A 22866-nucleotide genomic window follows, 5' to 3' on the forward strand; every position below is an offset into this window, starting at 1 on the left:
GGGAGTGGGAGAGGAAGAAGCAGGCTCATAGCGGAGGAGCTTGATGTGGGGCTCGATCCCAGAACGCTGGGATCACGCCCTGAGCCGAAGGCAGACGCTGTAACCGCTGTGCCACCCAGGCGCCCCATCCGGCTCTAGTTTTAATACATTATTTAGCGACGTGGACCATTCAAATCAACACAGAGCTGTTAAGTGTTGTGCATAATGAATACCAAACATAAATATTTGATCAGTGCTGCTGTCCTGTTATTCACGGAGCTGTTAACCTTCAGCTAACTGGCTTGTGCCAACTCATCCACAGTCATTCATCTTCAGCGATAACTGCAGCACTGCTCACACCGCGCCCCAGTTACGACTGCCGCGGGTCTGGGATGGCACTTAGTGGAGCCCCCACCAAGTGGGGCCACGGCCAACTCAGCATCGCAGCACCACGACGGGATTGGATCTTTTACTATTTGAAGTAGTTTCGCAGAAAGTGGCATCATTTCCACGCTACCTAGGTTTTCTGTTATTGTTGTTTGTTTCTTTAAAAGTCTCTGGGAGTTAGAAGTTTTGGAATATGGAAGGCAGGGTGCTGTTGCTTCTCTGTTGCAAATTTGCTGCATGACCTTGAGCCCCAAAGTCACAACTGCTGCATCCCTCAGTCTCCTCATGTTTACACATGCCATGTGACTCAGATGCTTACGGATCAGCTTCAGTGTCAGAGCTCCCACCGAAGAGATTAAAATTTCCTTCTGGTGTAGTTTGTTTTCTTACTATGTCATGGAAAGCTTTCTCTTTCAAAGCTGTGTAAATGACTCCCTCTAAATAATAATAAATCGTTACTCCTATTGGGGGGGAGTTTTAAGAGACCTGGACTCTTGAGGTCCCTTCTGGTTCAGGGACCCAAAGGAAGCAGGTGACTGTAGTGGGGACAGAGGCAGCCACTCCCTGCCAGTGAGAGAAATGCCACTTACCACCCCCTCCCCCATAAACGTGAGCTTTTACAAAACAGGGCAGATCGGAGCTCCTTTCTGTGAGAAGTGTCATCTGAGGATGCCGAGGCATCGTTGCTGCTCTCGCCTGCTGACTCGCTGCCTGGGGCGGGTGTCAGAGCACAGCGTACACGGCGACATTGTGCTTTTTGGGGCAGGGGAACGGGAGCAGGCCTGCTCTGTGGTGCGTCGTACTTTCCTAAGGGCTGAGACTGTGTCAAGCCCACAGCTCAGGAAGGAACTGCACTTCCTCAAGGCGGGCCGAACAGAGCCGGGGGGGGGGGGGGAGAAGCATTTTCTATCTGCTCTCCCGGAGATAAGCACCCATATACCTTGACGGCAGGGCTGCGGGAAAGGGATCCACTCACTAATGTACCTGCGTCATTGCAGGAGTTCTGGGAAAAGTTAGAAAGACCCTTCTGATTTCAGCGTAGAAAAGTGTGCCATAGTCTCCGGCTGGGGTGACGTGCCCTTATGCAACCAGGGAGCACGGGGGAGTCATCACCTGGTCTTGCTGTGGTCTGTTTAGGGTGCTGGCATGTACCCTGTGTCTCAACTTGTAAACACAGCCCATTCTTTATGAATCAACACAGCTGCTTGTCTGGGAGGCGGAAGGTTTGGGTTCCACCTCTGAACGCTGTCCTCTGGTGGGGGCTTGGCCCGTGAAATGACATCTTCACGGTCAGGCCATGCCAGTGGGTTTAAATCAGGAGTCCTAGGCCCTGGGAAAACAGCCACACCTTATCCAAAGAGGTCAATCTCCTCGTTAGGAAGGCTGCCAATGCTGGTGATTCATAAGCACACATCCCAATTTTAGGAAAGCACGTCTGGCCAGCAATATCCAGCTCATACTCTCCCACACGCGCTAATAGACACCAGCAACCCCTTCACCTCCCTCTAGAACACCCATAGGCAGGGAAACCCAAACAAGCGCAGACTGCCCCCTCCCTCCTCCATCTCTCCTAAAAACAGGCACCGATCCTCCCAGTGGTCAAGGCCAGAGGCCCCTTTGCCTTTGGTGGCCTAATCAGTTTCTGCTCTGACCGGCCCTGTGTCAAGGGTTGTTCTGTGTTTAGAAAGTATCAGCATTTATCAGGAGCCCTGCCCACCCCACTTCGGGGGGCACAAAATCTTCATCTCCAATCCCTCCCTATCCCTTTGTTGGGGTCCTCAGTCATATTTCTCCATCCCTCTACAGTGCTGCTTATGGGACGGAATAGGGCAGGTTCAACAGAACTATTTTCACGGAAATTATTATCATCAGTATTCATTCAGATTTGTATTAATTCAGATTTGAAATTATTATTACCAGTATTAATTCAGATAATGTCAGGTATTGTGATAATAGATTTATAGGTTTGAATTCATTCAGTTCTCTCAATGCCCTAGGATACAGGCACTGTTATTAATTAGCCTTATTTTACTGATGAGGGAATTTGGGGCTTAGAGAAATTAGGCCCTTGCCCAAGGTCACTGGGATGGTAAGTCAAACACATCATGTTAACCACACCATACTGCCTTCCCAAGCACCCAGCAAACTTGGCCACAACATCCGGGAAACAGGGCGACCAGGGCCAAGAATCATGGCCGTCGGGTCAGGTTATCCAACCCAGTGTTTGCGCAACCGCCTCTGAGGGGGACGCCACATGGACGACCTCCAGGTATTGTCTGCTCTGCCTGAGGAAGAGCGATTTCACAGACTTCCCTGGGAACCTGGCTCATGACTTCATCAGTCACCTACGTCTGGTTTGAGCAATCTTATCAGTGCACGGCTGAATGCTCTGTTCTGTGCGGCAAGGTCTAGCACCCCTCCCAGACTCAAAGACAATTAAAAAATGACTCCCTTTAGCTTTCTCTTCCCCAAATCAACACTTTGAATGTTTCTCCAGACTTCCAATACCGCCCCTCCCCTAATCACAATAGTTGCTGTGGTTAAAAAATGAAGCCAGGGCACGAATTCTAACATTTCCATCTCATCATTATTTCTGTCTCACAAAGGCTGGAGGAGGGACCTTAAATCTGAACCTTATGGAAATCTTAAATCTGAGCTCCTTCTTTCCATGGCAAGCAGCAAGCGAGGGTCTGGCCTCCAGCAGGGCCTCTGGCATTTTCATCCAGATCTGGCCAAGTCTCCTCCAGGGGAGCCCACATGGGCCCCTCAGGTAGGGGTGCGGTAAGACCGCCTCACAACAGAGAGCTGATGACACAGGAGATGGGTCTGTGCAAAGGGGCTGCAGGACAGGAAGGCAGGAAGCATCCCCTGGGGTTCGGATCCACAATCGGTCCTGGGCGTGAGCCCCTGGGAGAGGCCAGCTAGCCTCAGCTGGGGAGAACTTTCTTGTTACTTTTCAGGTTTTCCATTCTCATTTCTTCAGCAGAGCTGGGGTTTTTTGTTGAAGCAAGTTAAGTTTTTCCCCAAAGGTCACCCTAAGCCTATCTGAAAGGCCGGATCATGAGTCGGGAGATGCCAACAGTTATCAGCAGAGATTGTTTCTGGAAACCTAAATTCCAATCCCTAGCCAGACAACTGCCCTTTGACCTGAAGCACAAGATCAGTCATAAATCCCCTTTATCACCTGACCAACAGGGCCACTCTTTCCTTTGCTTTGTGACTGCCTCAGAGAGCTGGCTGCCAATAAAAACTCCCCTTTCCCCTTCTGAAAGGCACATTCTTCGGGAGCGTGTGAACGTGCACGTGTGTGCCTGTGGTCACGTGGGAAATGCCATGACCTGGATCCAGAGCAGGTGGGAACCCTGTGGGCAGCTCTGCACGAGTCAGGGCAGCCTTAGAGATCCATGGCCCCTTGCGGAGGGGCAACCAGCCCTGAGGTGCCCTGTGTGGGGGGGACTGGAGCTTGCCTTTCACACAGTGAAGAGATAAGAACACAGGACGCTGAGCTCATGACCGTGACCGGAAAAGGACGGTAAGGAAAAGTAAGCACGGGCAGCCCCAAGTCCTTTTTCAAGCGCTGGCCACAGGGGGAGGGATATTCTTGGATCTGACCTCCTCCCCCTCCCCCTCCGTCCTCTTCCCTGAAACTTGAGCCCTAAAATCCTGGGCAGGAATTAAGGATGGTCCACATTTCCCAAAGATCAGGTCCAAGATCAGAGACAGAAAGACATTAGCAAGGAGAGAAATGAGGAAACAGGTACGAGAAGAAATCTTTTACGATTCTGGTACCTACTAAGCAGCAGCTTGTATAAAGGGGGGAAAAGGGCTTGATTTTGCATCTCCCTCCACGGGAAACACACCGAAGTAAGTTTCCTGGAGCCACAGCTCGCTGAGCACCGAGGGGAGACCTCTGCCCTCGGCAGGACCCACCTTGTGTGCAGTCTCCGCGAACTGCTGGGCACTGTTTTTCATGTCTTCCGTCTTCTCCTCCGCTCGGCCTAACCGCTCCCCGCGCTCGTTCAAGGCCTGGCTTGCTTTCTGCACGGCGCTGGTCACGCTATCGGCCGCCGAATGGAGGATGCTGTTTCCTGAAGAAGCACAGCAAGAGCGTCAGAGGCCACCCCGGCTGACCTCCGGCCGGAGAGCCCTGCAAGGGCTGCACACCTGCAAGAGCCAGGCGGGGCCCTACGGAGACGCCTCGGGTACCGAGGAGCCAGTCAGCATTTCGCTGATCTCGTCTGACCGCACCTGTGTAGGAAGAGGACCCACAGCCTGCAGGACTCGGGCAAACGCCGAGGGCTTCTCTCGCACCCCCTTCCCTGACCCAGCCCTCAGAGCCATTCTCCTGCCATTCTGTTTGCTGAGGGTCCAAGGGACAGGGCCCATCTGGATTTAGGACTCGGCTTGCAAAAGTAAATGGAAATCATGACAAGTTTATAGTATCAGGCAAGTTCAGTAAGACAGATCTGGCTCTTATGAGCATTTCCTCTTGACCTGGGGTTTAGGTGAAAACCCACCAGAAAAGGGGGCACCGAACTTTTCCAGAAAGAATGCTCTGTATTCCTTTCAACTCCTCCCCTCCATTTTACCCCGTCACCTCTAGATGCATGGCTTCTTGTAAGGAGCTATGAATGGGTCCCAAAGTTCAGAGGAGACGTGCCTGCTCCCAACCTTGAATCCTGAGCCACGGCTTGGGTCTCCTTGCCTCTGATCTCCAGTTTATGAAATATGGGGCCTCCATACTGCACTTAGCCAGGAGGTAGAAAATGGTGACAGAAACCAGCCTTAGAAGAAACTGAGCACTTCCAGATTCATGAGAAAGTTGAAAACCATCACATTTCAAAGGATTATGTATCCCTGACACCCCATTTGCCAGGACTGGAAAATAGCATTCAACAGTGAAGAAAAGGCGGATGCATAACCCACTAAGAACCAGCGACTTGTAAAATTACAACCCCAGAAAATTATAGCTGTACTTTGTTAACATCGAGTGGAAGATATTTAATGGCATTTTATGTAATGGCTTTATGTCTTTGAATAAGTTTATTACATCATTTAACTTTGTACTTGTGATGGATACATCTAGCCACAGACAGCTTTTAATAGAAATGTAATTCCCCCCGGTCTCAGCCATAAGGCTTCCTAATTTCTCCTCTGTGGGAAAAGTCTGTGGTCTGTGGAACAGAATCTTAGGCAAAGAAAGTGCCTGGCGCCTATGAAGGATTTTGTAAATTGTTTCCCATTTTTCTTGTTTAGGAGTAGATTTTAAGGGCTTCCACTATGTGCTAAGGGCAGGAGAATGGGTATTACTCAGTTGTATTAAGCGTCCATGAGCCAAGATAAATCAACACATATTAATAGGGACTAGAGGAGATGAGGCTCTGGAGTAAACTAGTTGAATACAAGGACTGGAATGGAAGGGCTAGGTCTTTAGAATGGAGGAGGAGGAGAAATCTTGGTCCCCCTCTGCCTCCACATCATATTCATGACTAGCCTAGGTTAGACCATTCCCTAACATATGAATAGCATTTGTAATCTTAAGCACCTTGACAAATATCATCTCATTTTTCACACAAATTCTCCCGAGAAGACTGGGACTCGTTGAGGTTAAGCAGCTTGCACAAGATCATATCCCCAAGGAAGTGGCATGGCCAGCACTGGAACCTGATTTTCCAATGACTTTTCCTTATTCTGTACCTTCCTCTTTGAAGATACGGTGTAGGTTGTGGGAAACAAGAAGATAGAATTGTGAGCAGACTAGCAGAGACAGATTTTGACAGATTATTTCCCAAGGTAATGGCTGACTGTTTCTGTCCTCAAGGTATTTCTCTTGGTCGATGAAGAGTTATTACCCATGCTGTACTGTAAGTCAAGTGGTCTCGAGAAGAAAGAGGCCAGTGGAATGGAATGGGAAGGTGGAAGGGACTGGAAGGTGCAGAGCACACTCAAATTTCCTCCCTTTCTTGCTTCCTTTCACACACCCACAGGTTAGTGATCACCAGAGGCTAGGGAGAATACGGGGTAGGGATCTGTGACCTCACAGCCAGGAACAGATGTATTAAACCAAAGGGATTTTAGAATGAGCTACCATAAAATTAGGAGGGTATATAACTAGGACTTGTTTTTTCCCCGTCGAAATTGACCCTCATGATGTCCTCCAGGTTAGACACATCTGTGTTTCTGGAATAAGCTATACTGTTTTCTTGTCATGACTTCCTGAACCTTGTACAAGATATCAGGTAACACTTCATCCAGCTTTATATGACACTGTTTGACCAACAGGCATTATTACTAAAAGAGAACCAAATGCTGTCTTCAGTATTCAAGATGACACTGATGACCACAATCAATAGAAAATCCACCTCCAGTTATTTTCAGACACGAGGATGGATTTGAACAAATCTCAGGGCCTTAGCTGGAATGACCTCTCTCTCCTGGTTTCAATTCGAACCGTATTTCAGGCTCAGTGAAGTCTCATCACCTTTATCAAGCTTTAGGTCAACTCTACACCCTCCTCCCCTCAACTCCATAAGAACTGTCTATATCCTTCGCAGGCACTTACTCAAGGACAGTCATGGGCAATTTTTCTACTTCATTTCTTCACCTGTAGATGCAATGACTTTCCAGCCAGGTGATAAATTCCCCAAGGGCACCATTTCATTATACTGGCCATTACCTAAATCTTGAATCTTCCCCTCTTCACTTGGGTCTCCTGCTAGTTTACTTTCTTCTCTCTGAGATCTTGCTAAAGCTGCAGTTCCAGGCTTCTGTCCTTGGCCCTCTTCTCTCTCTCTCATTCTGCAGACTCTCCCTAGATAATTTTTACTCAACTCCTGGCTTCCGTGACCAAATTCCATCTTTCGCTAGGTTGTGCACTAAGCTCCATACCCGTGTGTTTTCTTACTTGAGAACTCCAGGCGAGTGACCCAAGGTCATCTGGAATTCATAATGTCTAAACCTGACCCCACTGTCTTTCCCTTCATACCTGCTTTTCCTTCGGGGTCCCCAGCTCAGTGAACAACCCCACTATCTGCCCAGCTCCTCAATTCAGAAATCTGGGGGTCCGGTCCATATTCTCCCTTACTTTTACCCCGTACAGCTAAAGCTTGCCTTCTACACAGCTCTCTGCTTTTCTGTTCTCTTCACCATCTTCACTGTTTCTGTGTTGACCTAGTTCCTCCTGCTTTCAGAGTTCTAGCAATAGCCTTTTGTCTAGCTGTCCCCATACCTTTTTTTTTTGTTTCATCGTCTCCACTTCCATACTAAACATTTAAAAAGGCGAATCTGTTACCATCTCCCCACTCAAGATAAAATTGAGACTTTTGCCTTGCCTTTCTCTCAGCTCATGTCTTACACCTTGCCAAATTACCTAAATTTGTCCAAATGTGTCAGGTTTCTTTTACGTCTATGCCTTCACACTGCTACTTCGGCCTGGAACCCTGCTTCTCATCTTAGCTTTCCTAAAGTGGCTCCTTCAATACACTTCAAACTCCCCTCTCAGGGAACCTTGCCATGTCTAGCCCACCCCAGAGCCTGGCTGCTGCTAACACACACATTGTCGGTGTCTATTTCAAATGGTACACTTACGGGGCGCCTGGGTGGCTCAGTTGGTTAAGTGACGGACTCTTGGTTTTGGCTCAGGTCATGATCTCAGGGTCGTGAGACTGGGCCCCATGTCAGGCTCTGCGCTTTGCTCAGAGTCTGCTTGAGATTCTCTCTCCCTCTCCCTCTGCCCCTCCTGCTCGTGCTCTTTCTCTCTCTCAGATAAACAAATCTTTAAACCCCCCCAAATGTAAAAAGGAGAATGCATTTGCTATAGTAAAAGGCAAGGGGAGAGGTTGATAAAGAATCTGTTGTCGCTAGCCTTCAAACAAACAACCGTAAGGCATAAAAGTGACTGACATTGAATAGTTTAATAAATAAATCCAACGTAAAAGTAACAGCTTCCTGAACACTTACTCTACTCTAGGCACTTACTACACCTGCTTCTCACAGCCGCCATACCTGATGGGCATTACACGACCCTACTTCTACCAACGGGAGCACCAACATCAAGAGAGAGGCTCAGCGATGTGCCAAGGGTCACACAGTAAGTCAGTAGCACAGCTAAGTTCCGAACCCAGGGAGCCCACCTCCAGAGCCAGTTCTCTTCCTCATTGTGTTAAATGTGCTCTCCCTGGGAATTTTCTTGTACGAGATTAATGACAGTCTGCATTAACTGTGTGGAAGGAAGACTTCAGTGCAGTAGTTCTTCACGCATCCTTTAAAATCACAATACAAGACAAAATACCTTATTAGAAGTTAAAAAAACTTACTGTAGAAAACTTAAAATACACATTACTATAAAAAAAAGCAATAAAATCCTATAATATTCGATTGTTTAGAGATAACCACAATTTATTCTAGTAATTTTTCCGTATATGCTTTTCTAAAACATGGTTGAGGCCATACCATGTATCTGTAGTTCCACATCGTAATGCAGACACTACCCCATGTCATAAAAAATTCTTTAAAAATACTGTTTATAGTGGTTGCACAAACTACTGTAATTTATCTCTTTCCCTTTTAGATATTGGGTGTGCTTCCAGAAGTTTTGCTTTTTGAAATGAGGTTGTAGTTATCTTAATGCATTTATACACACACACACACACACACACACAATCTTTGCCCACATCTCTGACAATTCCTAGAAATGAAACTGCTGATTCAAAGAACATACACATTGTTGAGGCTCTTGATGCACGATGAAAATTGCTTCCCTGTTTCACTCAACTGCCGACGCCATTCACTGGAGTGCACAGTACGCACCAGGCACTGTTACGCTGATGCCAATGGCAGAATGGCTTTGAGGGAGTGATTTAACTTCTCTGATCTTCGGTTTCCTCATCTGTCAAATGAGGGTCACGCCATCCAGCTGGTGTGGCTGTTGCAGAAATGAAGACGAAGACGTACGCCCACTGTAGGTGCTCAGTGGGTATTGGTCCCTCCATCTCCCTCAGACCACATCTGCTCTCTAGGAACTTTGGAAAAATGACCCAGTCCCACCCCATTCCATTGCGTGTCTCCCTGTCTTCTCACCCGTTGTGGGGCTGAGTGTCTTGAGGCTCACAGAAGGCACTTCTTAGCTATCTCTGTACACCTGTGGTGCGTGGCTCAGGGTGTTGCTCACAGAGGCAGCTGAGCACAAACTAAATCAAGGATGCTTTACTCAAAAGCTGGGGCCCATCATGTTGTGTTGAGTTAAATCTGGAAATAAAACAGTCTCCCAAGGCAGATAGAACAGTGATTCTCTCTAAATAGACAGGAAGCATATTAATACCCAAATTTATTCAAGCAGTCTGAGAAGAGGCTGTCAACCACAGCAAAGAAAGTCAACTGTCTTTTCAATTATAGTCTCTGGAGAGAAGAGACCGGTCTTACTTTATTGATGTTGCCTTTACATCAGTCCCACCCGACATGCGCTTTTAAAATATATATATATATGCTGGCATCTCTTGTTTCTTTATGCTGGCAGCTCTTGTGTGAAGGGATCCAGCCAACTTTAAAAGCTATAGCTTGAGACAGAGCAGTAACACTGTGTTCAGTCACTGAAAACACAATGAAGAGAAATTTAAATGTACAGGAAAACAAGGGAAAAAGAATAAGGTATATTGAAAAGCAACAAGAGAAGAGAAAGAGGAGAGGGAAAGATTTCAAAAGCACACAAAACATGCCAACAGCTCAAATATCAACGTAATTTCTTTATATTGTCCTAGACTTCAGGCTGTATCTTGGTAATCAGAATTCCTAATTCAATAGCTAGGGAGAGAGGCAACTTCAAGACTTTTCACCAGCTACCTCCTCTGTCAAATGACTGTATCTCCATATCTGTCTATATCTTTATATATGTATCTGTAAAGGTGAGATAGATAGGTAGATAGGTAGAGATGTACATCTGAAATGCAACATACTCATCTTGTTCGGAAAAAATGAGGAAAATCATCTAAAAAATTAAGTGATCAATAAATATATGCCGATCTGTACTCAGTGCTGAGTCAACGTGCTCATCTCAAAGCACTGTTTTAAAACTAGATAGTTTTGGGGGTGCCTGGGTGGCTCCGTCAGCTGAGCGTCCAACTCTTGGTTTCAGCTCAGGTCATGATCTCGGTCCTGGGATCAAGCCCCACATCAGGCTCCCTGCTCAGTGCTGGGTCTGCTGGTCTCTCTCTCTCTCTTCCCCTCCCCCCACTCTCTCTTTAAAATAAAAATAAAATCTTAAAAGAAAAAGAACAGTTTTAATAGTTCTGCTTGGACTACTTCTACTCTATAGTCAATGTAACCACATAGGAAGAACTGTACAATAAAGCCCCATGTATCCAAACTAACTTAAAGGAAAACCAATTACAGAAAAAAAATATAATGTGGATACAATAAACTCACAAAAATTGGCAGGGAGCGCTATTATATTAAATCTGTTAATAGGCCAGGAACACTGGTAACTCTCACAGTATCTGTCCAAAATGTTTAGTAATAATTTATTCACTGAGTAGCTGAAATAGTCCCCATTCTATTCTTGTCTATGGCATTACTATTTTGTAGCAAAGCTATTTTCATGGGTGGACATAAAGTACACTTAAGTTTGGTCCAGTATTAGTGACATGCAAATGAACTTTCCTGGTCACAATTCTATGGGATTCACCCAAGATTTTTTTTCCTTTCTTTTTTTTTTTTTTTTTGCTTCCAATCTTCACTGCTCGGGGTCTTTACCACTAGAGGACATATTAGCAAAAGAAAAGTCACATGGGAACTAGGTTGCTGGGCTGCCAGGACCCTTCTCGGATCTAAAGCCACTCTGAACCACTGACAGACTCTCCTTCCTGAGAGGAGGGCGCACCTCCAGCCGCCCTGGCAGTAGCTGACGTTACATGGTAACCGTGATGCTTTCTAGGAGGTTCTGCTTAGGACTATGACTTGCGCTAAATGTTTTAGAAATGAATATAATTTAAATAATAACAATGATATTAACTTCTCCAAACAGAGTAATTAAATGCAAAGGCCTACCCGGTGAAACAAGTTGGTTTTTAATTCACAGACTCCATTAATTTTCTGTGAGCTTGGGTAAATTACGAAGCTCCTTCTCTTTACACTGACTAATCAATACTAATCACACTGCTGTATCTCAATGTTGGACCACCTCTGGGATCGCCTAACGGAGATTCTTCCGAAAGGTTAAATTTCATTTGTACTTTCGTGGTATCGACTAATCAGACAAATTCTGTTACAAATCCGGGCTACTTTATGTGAAATCTTTCTAAAAGGAAGAGTTGTTAACCCACGCTGGGCAAAGATGCGGTGCGCCTACCAGCCAGTCACTCGCAGAAACAGCTACCATTCGCTGAACGTCCGTTACCTGGGGGTGCTGTGGTGAATTGTCAAAGTCCTCAAAGGAGTATTTTATAGTTGAGGACATGAGTGCTCAGGGAGGTGGAGTAGCTTACCCAAGATCACCCAGATCTCAACCCCAAAACTCTTTCTAAAAAAAATGTGTTTAAGAATTGTCTATATTTCAAGCATACAACACGATGATGATCTGATATACACAATGAAGTGATTACTACAATCAAGCTAATTAACATATCCATCTCGGGTTTTTTTTCTTTTCTTTTTTTTTTTTTTTTGGTGAGAGCACTTGCGATCTACTTTTAGCAATTTTCTAGTATTCAATACAGTATTATTAGGTGTAGTCATCACGCTGTGCATTAGCTCTCTAGACCTCTTTATCCTATAGAGCTTCAGTTTTGTATCCGGGGACCAGTATCTCTCCGTTTCCCTCACCTCCCTGCCTGGGGAAGCGAGACCCAGAAAGAAAAAAACTGCAGGAGCTCATTTGATAATATAGGGAAGCTAAAAAAGTCAAATACATAGAAGCTGAGAGTTGATCCCAAAGCTCTTGATGACTATGTCAGCATTTCCCAAAGTGGTTCTGTGGTTTAAAAGAACGTGCGGAGAAAACACCATTCTAGGGTAAAAATGACTTTATGAAGTGCCGATCTAGCTGGTTCCTTTATTGCAGAACTTTGGAAAACCTTTAATATGCTAATGTAAATTGTGAATCAGGAGGCGGGAGGGAGGGGAGCAGGAGAGATCTGCCAGCAGAATTTCTGAAACATACTTATTCACAGGGTCCTTCTGCATAGATTATTTTAGCAGGGTGGATTTCTGCAGAGTCTGCTTTCGGAAATGTTACAATAAACTATATTGACTCCTAAGTTAAAGGAGAAAAAATAAATCCAGGCTGTCCTCATCAATTTAGTAATAGATAGACAAGTCATGTAATTACATTAAAAAGGCGTGCTTTATAGAGACAGCAGAACAGATATAGCATGCTGAATGGCAGTTCCAGAATTATCTTTTGTCTCAAGTTGGTGGCTAATTTCAGGGACCACGAAACTTGTTTGTTGCCTGCAGCTGGATGACAAAGAAAAATGGACTCAGTGCTCAGGAATACTTTCTAAACCCATAAACTCAAAAGCCTACCTGAAGGAGACCTTGGAGTTATCTATTACTGGCATTACTAAAGGAACAAGAATGCACCGTTTTATCAGGTGAATCTCTTCTGTTGGAGCTGTTAAGGTCATTTAGTAGAACCCTGGCCTGTTCCCAAGTCACAGTCATCCCCCATAGCTAAGGACCCAGGAGAAAGCCCAATGCCCTCTCCCTGTCCTACGGATGGATGGCTAGGAGCTCACACTCACCTCCCAGTGCTTTATTCCAAGATTCCCAACGGCAAGGGGCAAATATTTAGGGTTTTATTCATGTTCCTTTAAACACTTAAACTCAAGATATGTAGAGAAATTCACCAGTCCTTTAAATATTCATTTAAAAGTGGTCCTTATGGGCATTAAGGAGGGCACTTGTTGTGATGAGCACTGGGTGTTGTATGTAAGTGATGAATCACTAAATTCTACTCCTGAAACTAATAATTCACTATATGTTAACTAACTGGAATTTAAATAAAAACTTGAAAAACAAAATAAACTTGGTCCTTACGAACATGTCCTCATAAGAGTTATAGGGCATTGAGGGAATGAATTTAAGAACAACTTCTTTTGGTTCTGTTTTGTTCAGAGAATATCAGGCTCTCAGAAAAGTGGGAACAAGGGAATCCTTATTCTGAGGTTAAAAACCTAAAGTGGCTCTAAATTTGTAAAATGGATTTTGTCCATTTTGTCTTTGCTACCTCTGGCAATAAGCCAGCTAGGATCTATAGCTGTCTGCTTTTGCTACAGTTGGAAGCCAATTGTCTTTTACTTGAATAACTACAATTTCAAGTCCTGGTAGACACAATCTGAAAACCCTCTACCGTGCTACTGGCTAAAATTAATTCTTTTCAACATGTGGCGTCTGCTGCTTACTTCCTGGGTGACCTTGAACAAATAACTTACCCCACTGTGCTTGCTTCAGTCTGTTTCCTTACCTATCATGGCAGTTGGTCTAGTATCTAGGGTTGTGGTGAGGAATAAATGAGGTCATGTGCAAATGGGGCACTTAGAACGGTGTCTGGCATGTCGTAGACAGTCAACGTGAGCCATTACTGAAGAGAGAAACTTCAAGTATCTGGCACTAAAGAGTCTCTAGCTTGCCTTTCTTCTGCTACTCTCATCCTCCATGAACATCTTTGAAGGAACAATCTGTCCTACTGCCGGCCTTGTACTTCCCAATCACCATGGACTTCCAGAGAAGTGGCTTCCAGCCAACTGTCCTAACGTCACTCACTTGTTCAATAGCCTATCAAGTCCATTGCCTATTCTAAGTTTTCTCCACTTGGCCACTGGACCACAAGGCGACTACTTCTTTTTAAAAGCTGCTCTTTCTCTGGGCTTCTATACCAGACTATTTCTTAACCCCCGCCCCCCACCCCACCACCGATTATTCCCTGTCAGTTGCGTTCCTTGCTTGGTTATGAGTATGAGGGAAGAAGATACTAGCTCTGTGGCCTCAGGTAAATTACTTATTCTCTGTGGGCCTGTGCTTTCTCTCACTGGCGCAGTGGTGATAGAAAGAGAGCCTATTTTTCCTAGAATTTGTTGTGAAAATGAAGTATATATTTAGCATAGCGTTAGTAATGCAGTCGTAGCTTAATACACACTGTTATTATTAATATCTGATTCATTCAGCACATTTACTGTCGAATAAACATGGGCCAGACACTGTCTACACTTTTCTGCTTCTCAAATTCTACCTTAAATTCGCCCATTCTTTGCCTTCCCACCTTCCATCTGACCTTCTCCTCCTGAATTCACTGTTAGTTACTGGCCCTTCTGTCCACCCAGTATCCTATGCGCAATCACCTTTAAGTCCAACGTTCTGTCACATCCCACATGCAAGTGTCCATGAAGCCCAGGGCGTTTACCTCAGCAAGGGCTCTCTGCTCAGCCCCCCACTCTATTTCCAGTCCCCACCAGGCCTTACTGGACCATGCGGCAGCCCGGGTGGTTTTACGGCCACTGGTCTGTCAGTTCTCCAATACATCATCCTCTTTGCTTATTACTGACCTGATCATTACCCCTTCCTTGTTGCGATCCTTTGTGGACTCACCCATAATACAACACAACCAACTCAAGAGGGGCCTTCCTGATCTCGTGCCAAGCTATTCACTTCGCACCTGCCACCCTAAGACTCCAATCTCTATCCACTGCCTTGTTTCTTGACAAATTTTAGAAAATTATTAAAGTTTTATCAGTTTCTTACTATAGGTAAAGTAGAGCAGATCATGAATGAATTTGGAAAAAAATCAGTGGGAATAAAAAACTTAATAAGGAACATCATGTCTAGTTCTGTCCGTAAGGGTGTCCAAACATTAATGCATGCATATGTCAGAACTTGGGTTTTGGTGTCTGACACTGTTTTCTGCTAGAATAAAGCAAAGTTCTTTGGAAGATAGTGGATTTCATGCCTTGGGGCAAAGAAAACTCAGCGAGGCCCGAAGCAGCTAGATAACAAGGATACCTTCAAAGATGGAAGAGCTAGTGCTAAAGGGAAAAAGAAGTCAGTTTAAAGCAGGTCCTAAAAAAGTACCAAGCAAGCAAGCAAGTCCTACTGGACAAGCTGTGATATTTAGAACATCAACAGTAATAAAACTTTTAACACAGAGGATGATAATAATTATAATAATTTCATATAACTTCGTGGAAACCATAACTTGCTAATGTTCATGTAAAATGTATAAAAATGAAGTTGAAACACAAAAAAATGTTGACTCTAATTGGATACTTAATTTATGGTACTGATTTCAGTAACAGCCACAGGCCTTTGTGCACCCTGATTACTCAACCTGTGAGGCCCTTTCCTTCCCTAACCAACTGATAATTCATACTCATCAGAGATCACCCCACCTTTCCCAAATTTTCCGCCTCTTTATTTATTCATTGAAATGTTTTCTTGCCACTTACTCTTTGCAGCAGGCACAGCAGTAGGCAGGGAACGCAGTCACGGGTAAGACAGACACGTTCTTCTCCCCAGACCCCCACCCGATCTCCACCCCATGCCAGGCAAAGAGCCTATCATCTAGAAACAAGAAGCAGATTATGTATAGGTTATGCGTAGGTTAAAGCAATATATACCTAGGTCTAAGGTATGTGTGTGTGTACACATATCTGTGTTATGTGTACGCACACACAATTTAAAAATTGCCAGGCAGTTAGCAAAAAATGCATTATGCTAGTGAATTCAAGGGGAGGGGGACTGACTCAGCATCAGTGGGGAGATCGATCTAAGGAGGTGATGTTTAAGCTGTGGTGTGAAAAGAAAAGTTGGGGCAGAGTCCATGTGCAAAGGCCTGAAAGAGGAAAAAACTTTTGTGCCTGGGAACAGAGTGTGGCTATAGAAGGGGGAGAGTGGAGTGAGAAGAGACTAGAGGGAGAAGCAGGTGCCAGACTACGCAGCGGCTCATAAACCAGGGAAGCGACGTAGACATTAAGTGCAACTGGAAGCCACTAAAGCATCTTGTTTTACTTTTTAAAGATTTTATTTATTTATTTGAGAGAGAGAGAGAACGAGCAGGGGAGGAGCAGAGGTAGCGTGGAGCCCAACATGGGGCTCCATCCCACGACCCCGAGATCATGACCTGAGCCGACACCAAGAGTTGGATGCTTAACCAACTGAGCCACCCAGGTGCCCGTCCGCTGCAGCATTTTAAAAACGAAGGGTCACCTGGACTGAGATCATTTTGGAAATTCTTACTCTGGCTACAGTTTGGGGAACAGAAGCAAGAGAGAAAACAGAATGAGCAGCTGAGAAGCGATTGCAATAACCCAAGTAAGAGATAACGGTGGCTTGTGCTAGAATGATGTCAGTAGAGATGAGAGAAGTGGAAAGACATATACCAATGCCTGAATATGGGAGATGAAGAAAAAGGAAGCACAGCGAGCAAATCCCAGGCTTTTGACCTGAGCAAATGGGTAAATGGTGGTGCAATTTACAAGACAGAAAAATCTGTCAGAAAGACAAACTTCTTTGGAGGGTGAGCAGACATGAGAATCAAGTATTTCATTTTGGAAAATGTTATGCTTAAGTTGCCTGTGAGACATTCAAGTGAAGTCAATAAGGCAAACATATTTCAGTATGAAGCTGTGCAGAGAAGTCTGGGATGGAGATTAAATTTGTAAGTCATCGTTATAAAGAGAGGATGGCGATGGGCAAGCTTACCTCAGGAGCATTGCTAAAGGGATTTGCAAATTCTACCTATGAGAATTTTAACATTTAGAACAAGGTACACATAAAAGGGCCTCACAGGACACTGAAGAGAAATAGCCTGAGAGGTAGCAGAAAAACCAAGACGAATCTGGCACAGTAGAAAATAAGTCAGGCCAATACATCAGAAAGGTGGCTACAAGAGTTCCAAGGTTATTTATTGGGGAAAGAATAGTCTTCATCAGTTGGGACTGAGACAACTGGCTAGGCACATGTGAAAGAATGACGTTAGACCCTACCTCATACCACATACAATTTTAATTCAAAATGGATCAAAGACCTAAACATGAGAGCTAACTTATAAAACTCTTACAGAAAACACAGGCATAAATTATGACCTTAGATTAGGCAACGGTTTCTTAGATGTGACACCGAAATCACAAGCAACAAGAGTAGATAAATTGGATTTCATCAAGATTCAGAAGGAGATTGTGCTACCTGCTCCACGCTTCCCTAGCACTTCATTCATGTCTCTATTCCTATTCCTCTATTAACACACTATAATTACTGGCTTAAGCGTCTGTGTGGTCAAATAGACTGAATTTCTTAAATATCCTTGACTGTTTCCTCCCCATTTGTATACTTGGTGCTGAGGAGAGTACCAGACCCATACACCACATGCATTATGTGGCTAGGGCTAGTGTATGAAAACACACACATTGTTACAAATAGGAAATAATATAAAAGGTGGAAAATATGGAGAAAGCTCACCAAGGAGAAAGAGCTCACCAAGGCTAATTTATTAACATGGGATGGAAAATTAAATGATTTTGGATTAAGACAATAAAAGGTTAATGTTTTGAGGCTCTAAGAATAAAGAATGAGGTCTGAGGTTGAATATCTTTCACAATAAGCAAAAATGAATTTATTGTGCTCTTTAAGAAAATACATATGCCACGTTTAGCATGCGTCCAGCCCAAACCGGTTCTTAGAGATGTTTTACTTGAAACTAATTCAAATTGCGTCTCAGACCTATGGTTAAATGATTCGGCTCTTTGGGAATTTAGCATAACTTCCTCACATAAAACATGCAAATACTCCATTGCCTTACATTGGAAAACAACTTAGGGATCATCTAGTTCCCTGGAGACCAAAGTGTGATCAGAGGGGCAAATGAAAGGAATTGTTCAAGGTTACACCCCAGGTAATAGCACAGCTGGCCCTGGAAGCCATGTTTGCGGACTTCTTAGCATAGTGAGCTTTTACTGTCTTCACCATTTAAGAAACACATGTGGAAACTGAGAATCTGGTAATTGATCTCTTTAAACCAATCCACACTCATGTCCCCTTTGGAAAGTGTTACCCTTACATTCTGGAGAACTTGCCACAGCGAGTATATACACATACGCCAGTTTGTGATTTCAATATACAACACTTCCCAACTTTCGTTAGTTCATAATAATAAAATTCAAGGGAAAAATCATAGCCTTCACAGAAAAGTGTATACATACCACCAGGGATATCTTATACCAGCCAATTGATGGGGTTTAAAAAGACTGAAGGATTGTGAAGAAAACTTTCAATTACTGAATGGTCTTCTGACAGTTTTGTCCATAAACTGGCAACGTGACTAGCACCCAACGAGGTGCAGGAAACTTCTTCTCTTGAGCAGGAGAAATGAGACAGATGAACTTCCACAGAAAAAGATAAAATTGCCACTCAATCAGGTGAAATACGCTGAATATAACAAAAATCTGTTACAGTCACCGAAGTAACTTGACTACTAGACTAGGTCATTAGTGCTATAGTTAAATCCTATTATTTAGGAGATAATAAAGAGAATAAAGTCTGTGTCAGTTATGCTTCAGACACTGTCATCAAAGGCAACAGAATTCAGCACACAGTTCATTGACCTACAGCGTCTCTTTCTGATTCTATCCCATGCTGGTACTTACACAGACCTGAGAGTTGTGTAATTTGTCTTAATTTGGTAAAAGCAAAACTGAGAATCTCACCTCATAGACAGATGGGTGATGAATGAACAGCTAGGCTAACACATGTCAAGGGCAATTTCTGTCCAGGCTGACAGTCATAGGGGGATTTTTACCATCTCTGGTATCACACGTAATTTTGAAATTGACATGCAGTCCCAATGGGTTTCATGACTATTCATTAGTCACTCTGCATTCTTAACGTATTTTGTTTGATTACTAATGAATTCTTATGACATATTTTACTTTCGAAGAAGGATAACCTGAGAAGTGCCACTTGGTCATTAAAATCCACTACAATTATCATCCACCAAATCCAATCACTATCAGTTACACACAGGAGCTGATCCACACTGCATCATTTTTTTTTATTGAAGTATATTCGACATACAAATGTTATAGTAGTTTCAGGTGTACAACATAGTGATTTGACAATTCTATATATTACTCAACACTCACCACAATAAGTACAATCCCCATCGGTCACCCTGCAACAATATTCTAAAACAAACATTTTCAATTCACATTAACCAGATACAAACTGAAGGAAAGAATGCTCAATCAACCACAGCCCTGGATGTCCATTATCAAGGTTACAAATGCAACTCATTTTCATTTACACTGTTATCATCAGGGGTTACAGCTTGCTAAGTGCCTACTATGTGCCAGGAACTGTGCTAAATGCTTTATATCTACTGTTCTATCCATCTTAATGGATGCCCTTTAAGATACCTACAATTATTCCTCTCCTAAAACTGATGAAACTCAGAAACTCACCCAGGATTATATTGCTCGTCAGTGACAGAATCTTGATTTGAAATTCAAGTCTAGTTGACTACAAAATTACTATACTTTTTAGTACCATGAGAGTTCCTGAAGTTTCTGAATGGTACCCCTTGTGAGGTGAAATGTACCAAGGCTGGATTTTCATTTGTCCCAGCCTCATGTTGCTACCGTTATACCTAACATGTGAGAATGGCTTCCACACGCTGGTTTCTTCTACTTGATGTCTCCTCCTACCCAACAGCTTGATAACTAAGCCAGGGTTTCTCCTCCGGGAATTCGGTAATGCTTTCCTGAGGCTGAGTGAGGTGTTCCATCTATGCTTCCCATAGTACCCTTCGCATTTCTCTAATGAAGCATTTATGATAAGGCACCAGAGTTACTGGTCTACTTATTTGTGTACCTCATTAAACTAGGAGCTTTTTGATCACAGGGTAGTCCCTGTATTTTTCAGCATCTCCAGGCATGATGTTTATCACTTAGTAGGTGTTCCACAGGTGCTTGTTGAAGGAATAGTAAATTGATAAAGAATGGAAGATGGTTTTGGTTTTACAAAGATGTGATGAAGTTATGATTTATGCCTAAAACCTGATCTGCATTGGCATTCATCTTGGGTTGTGCTATTCTGATGAGCACATGGAAAGGGTCAACTTCTGGACATATTAAAATAAAATCCCACTTATACAGTATTTTTCTTAATTGTTGGGGATTAAAAAAAAATTCTGTCAAAGATATACACATGCCTAAAATGCAAGTTCAGGGTATTTGATTAATGTGGAAAAATTTACTTTCTATAGAAATAGCACTATTTCCAAAATTGTTTTTATGATTCTGGTGGGAAAGAGATGACACGCGAAGTGAGTGAAAACCAAAACAGATTTTGCTTCTTCCCGTGTTTACTCTATTTAGAATATGAAGGAAGGCATGTTTTTCACACCTCCTCTGTTTAAATACCACACTTTTAAAAGGGATTAAGCATTGAAAACTTGGTTTAGAAGAATAAACTTTCAGTATATTCCATCCCCAGTCAACATACAGGTTAAAATGTTAACAGAATCACATATCGAATATGAAGATTTCCGTCAATTTAAAAATATTTTGTGTTTCATTCACTGGGTTTTTCAAGTAGCATTATAAGCCATTTACAGGCCTTGTTATGGGAAGGATTCTTATTTATTAAGCAATGAATAATCCTGACACTTTTAAGGTATGTGACTCTTGTGTAAGTAATACAGATGCTAATACTCCTTGGAATTTATAGGGAGGGAGAGACCACATGGTGTTGAAGACATGACGATGATCTGGTTGAGGTGGGACTGATGAAAGGAAGAAGGTGACCAGTGAGTAGACTGTTGTAAATATTCCAGGAAAAGTTGACAAAAATCCCAGCTATAATGATAAGGATTAGAACGAAAAAGCTAAGGGAGCATCTTAGCTTTGGATAAGGGAGAGGGCTTACGATGACTTATTTGCAGACAGTGTACCATGGATTTCTAAAGAGAAAGAGCAGAGTCTTTGGGTTGATAACTTACTATAAGATCAGGTTACTTGATTTGAAATTACGAAAATCAGAAAATGGTTCTTAAGAGTTTTCCTCTATGATAGGAACAAAGGGTTTGGCAGAAGTATATTGTGTTTCATTTTTCTTCTTCCTGGACAACATAGAAAGTATTTATCTTTCAGCCTTCCTTGCAGTTAGTTTGGTAATATAGCCAGTGGGCTGTAAGCAGAAGCAATGAGTGTCACTTCTGGGCTGAGTTAATGAGAAGGCCCTGGGTGGCCTTCCACCTCTCTTTTCCCCAATGGAATTTGACTCTAGAAGGTGACTTTTGAGATGGTTGATCAACAAAACACAAGCATATTGGGCCCTTAAGTCACCAGTTAGAAACTGCCCTAGAGAGGCACTGAATTCACGGACTTTGTTGGAGAAATAGTGTCTTATTTGTTAAGGCACTGAGATTCTGAGGTATGTTGGTTTTTGCAGCACAACTGAGCGTTGTTCTGACTAATAAAAGGGGTGCTGTTCATATATGCAACACATTCTGAGGAAAGTACCCAGATTTAGAAGACCTTGAAAATGTTTTATTTACAATAAATTGAATCAATGATATTATTTTTGTGTTTGAGGGTGGGAGGAGTGGAATTCATAAATTTATTTTATAAGCATGTACTGAATGAAGTTAGCCACTTTAATAAGAGTTTTAAATTACTGTTTTAGAAGAAAAAAATAAACAGAGTATTTATCTTAGCTCAGGGTGCTATGACAAAAATACCATATAAACTGGGTGGCTAAACAATAGAAATTTATTTCTCACAGTTCTGGAGGTTGGGGAATCCTGAATCAGGGTGTCAGCCCGGTTGGGTTCTGGTGAGAGTTCTCTCCTGGGGATGCGGGTGGTCTTCTTGCTATGTCCTCACATGGCAGAGAGCAGAGAGAGGCAGCAAGCTCTCTTCTGAGAAGGACACTACTCCTATCACAAAGTCTCTATTGTTATGATCTAATAACCTCCCAAAGTCCCCGCTTCCGAATCTAATCCCACTAGAGCTTGGGGTTTCAGCATGAGTTATGGGGGACACAAGCATGCAGTCCATGCCCTTATCTAATTAAAACACTAAATTTTATTTTTAGGAAGTTCTTTTTTTTTTCCAGTTCTACACTAAGAACAAAAAAGTAGATGCTATTGAAAAATAAGCATTAACAAACCTAACTTATGGTTTAAAATATAAAAGCATAGACTTTCTAGATTAGTATACAACATAAATGCTGTTATGAAAACCTCATTTTCTGCTTTGAACATGGAACTGAAGCTGCTCTTAGTAACATCATCCTTATAGTGTGGATGCAAATACCCATTTCTACGTGCCTTCTAATTAAAAGTGTCCCCACTGGCAAACTATAAAAAATGGCAGTCAGGTAAGAAATAGTGTATTGTACACGTGAGACCACATACTGCCATCACCGTGACTATTAGGGGGTCTAGAAACACGAGCACAGAGAAGTGGGACACTGGCTGTTACTCCCTCTTCACTGCCACCTGAGGAGGCCTGGAGCAAT

The 22866-nt window shown here is 43.3% G+C and overlaps 1 protein-coding gene across 5 annotated transcripts in view; it reads right to left on the bottom strand.

Moving 5' to 3' along the window:
- STXBP6 (syntaxin binding protein 6) overlaps positions 1–22866 on the bottom strand; it is a 238478-nt gene that overhangs the window by 3005 nt on the left and 212607 nt on the right. For all 5 annotated transcript variants that reach the window (XM_045802639.2, XM_045802638.2, XM_087858963.1 and 2 more), the window contains one exon: positions 4297–4454. In XM_045802639.2, coding sequence (XP_045658595.1) covers positions 4297–4454 — 158 coding nt within the window. The remainder of the gene's footprint in view (positions 1–4296; positions 4455–22866) is intronic.

The sequence above is a fragment of the Ursus americanus genome, chromosome 35 (genome assembly GCF_024610735.1).
Source record: "Ursus americanus isolate L20-20 chromosome 35, mUrsAme1.1.p, whole genome shotgun sequence".
Lineage (NCBI taxonomy): Eukaryota > Metazoa > Chordata > Mammalia > Carnivora > Ursidae > Ursus > Ursus americanus.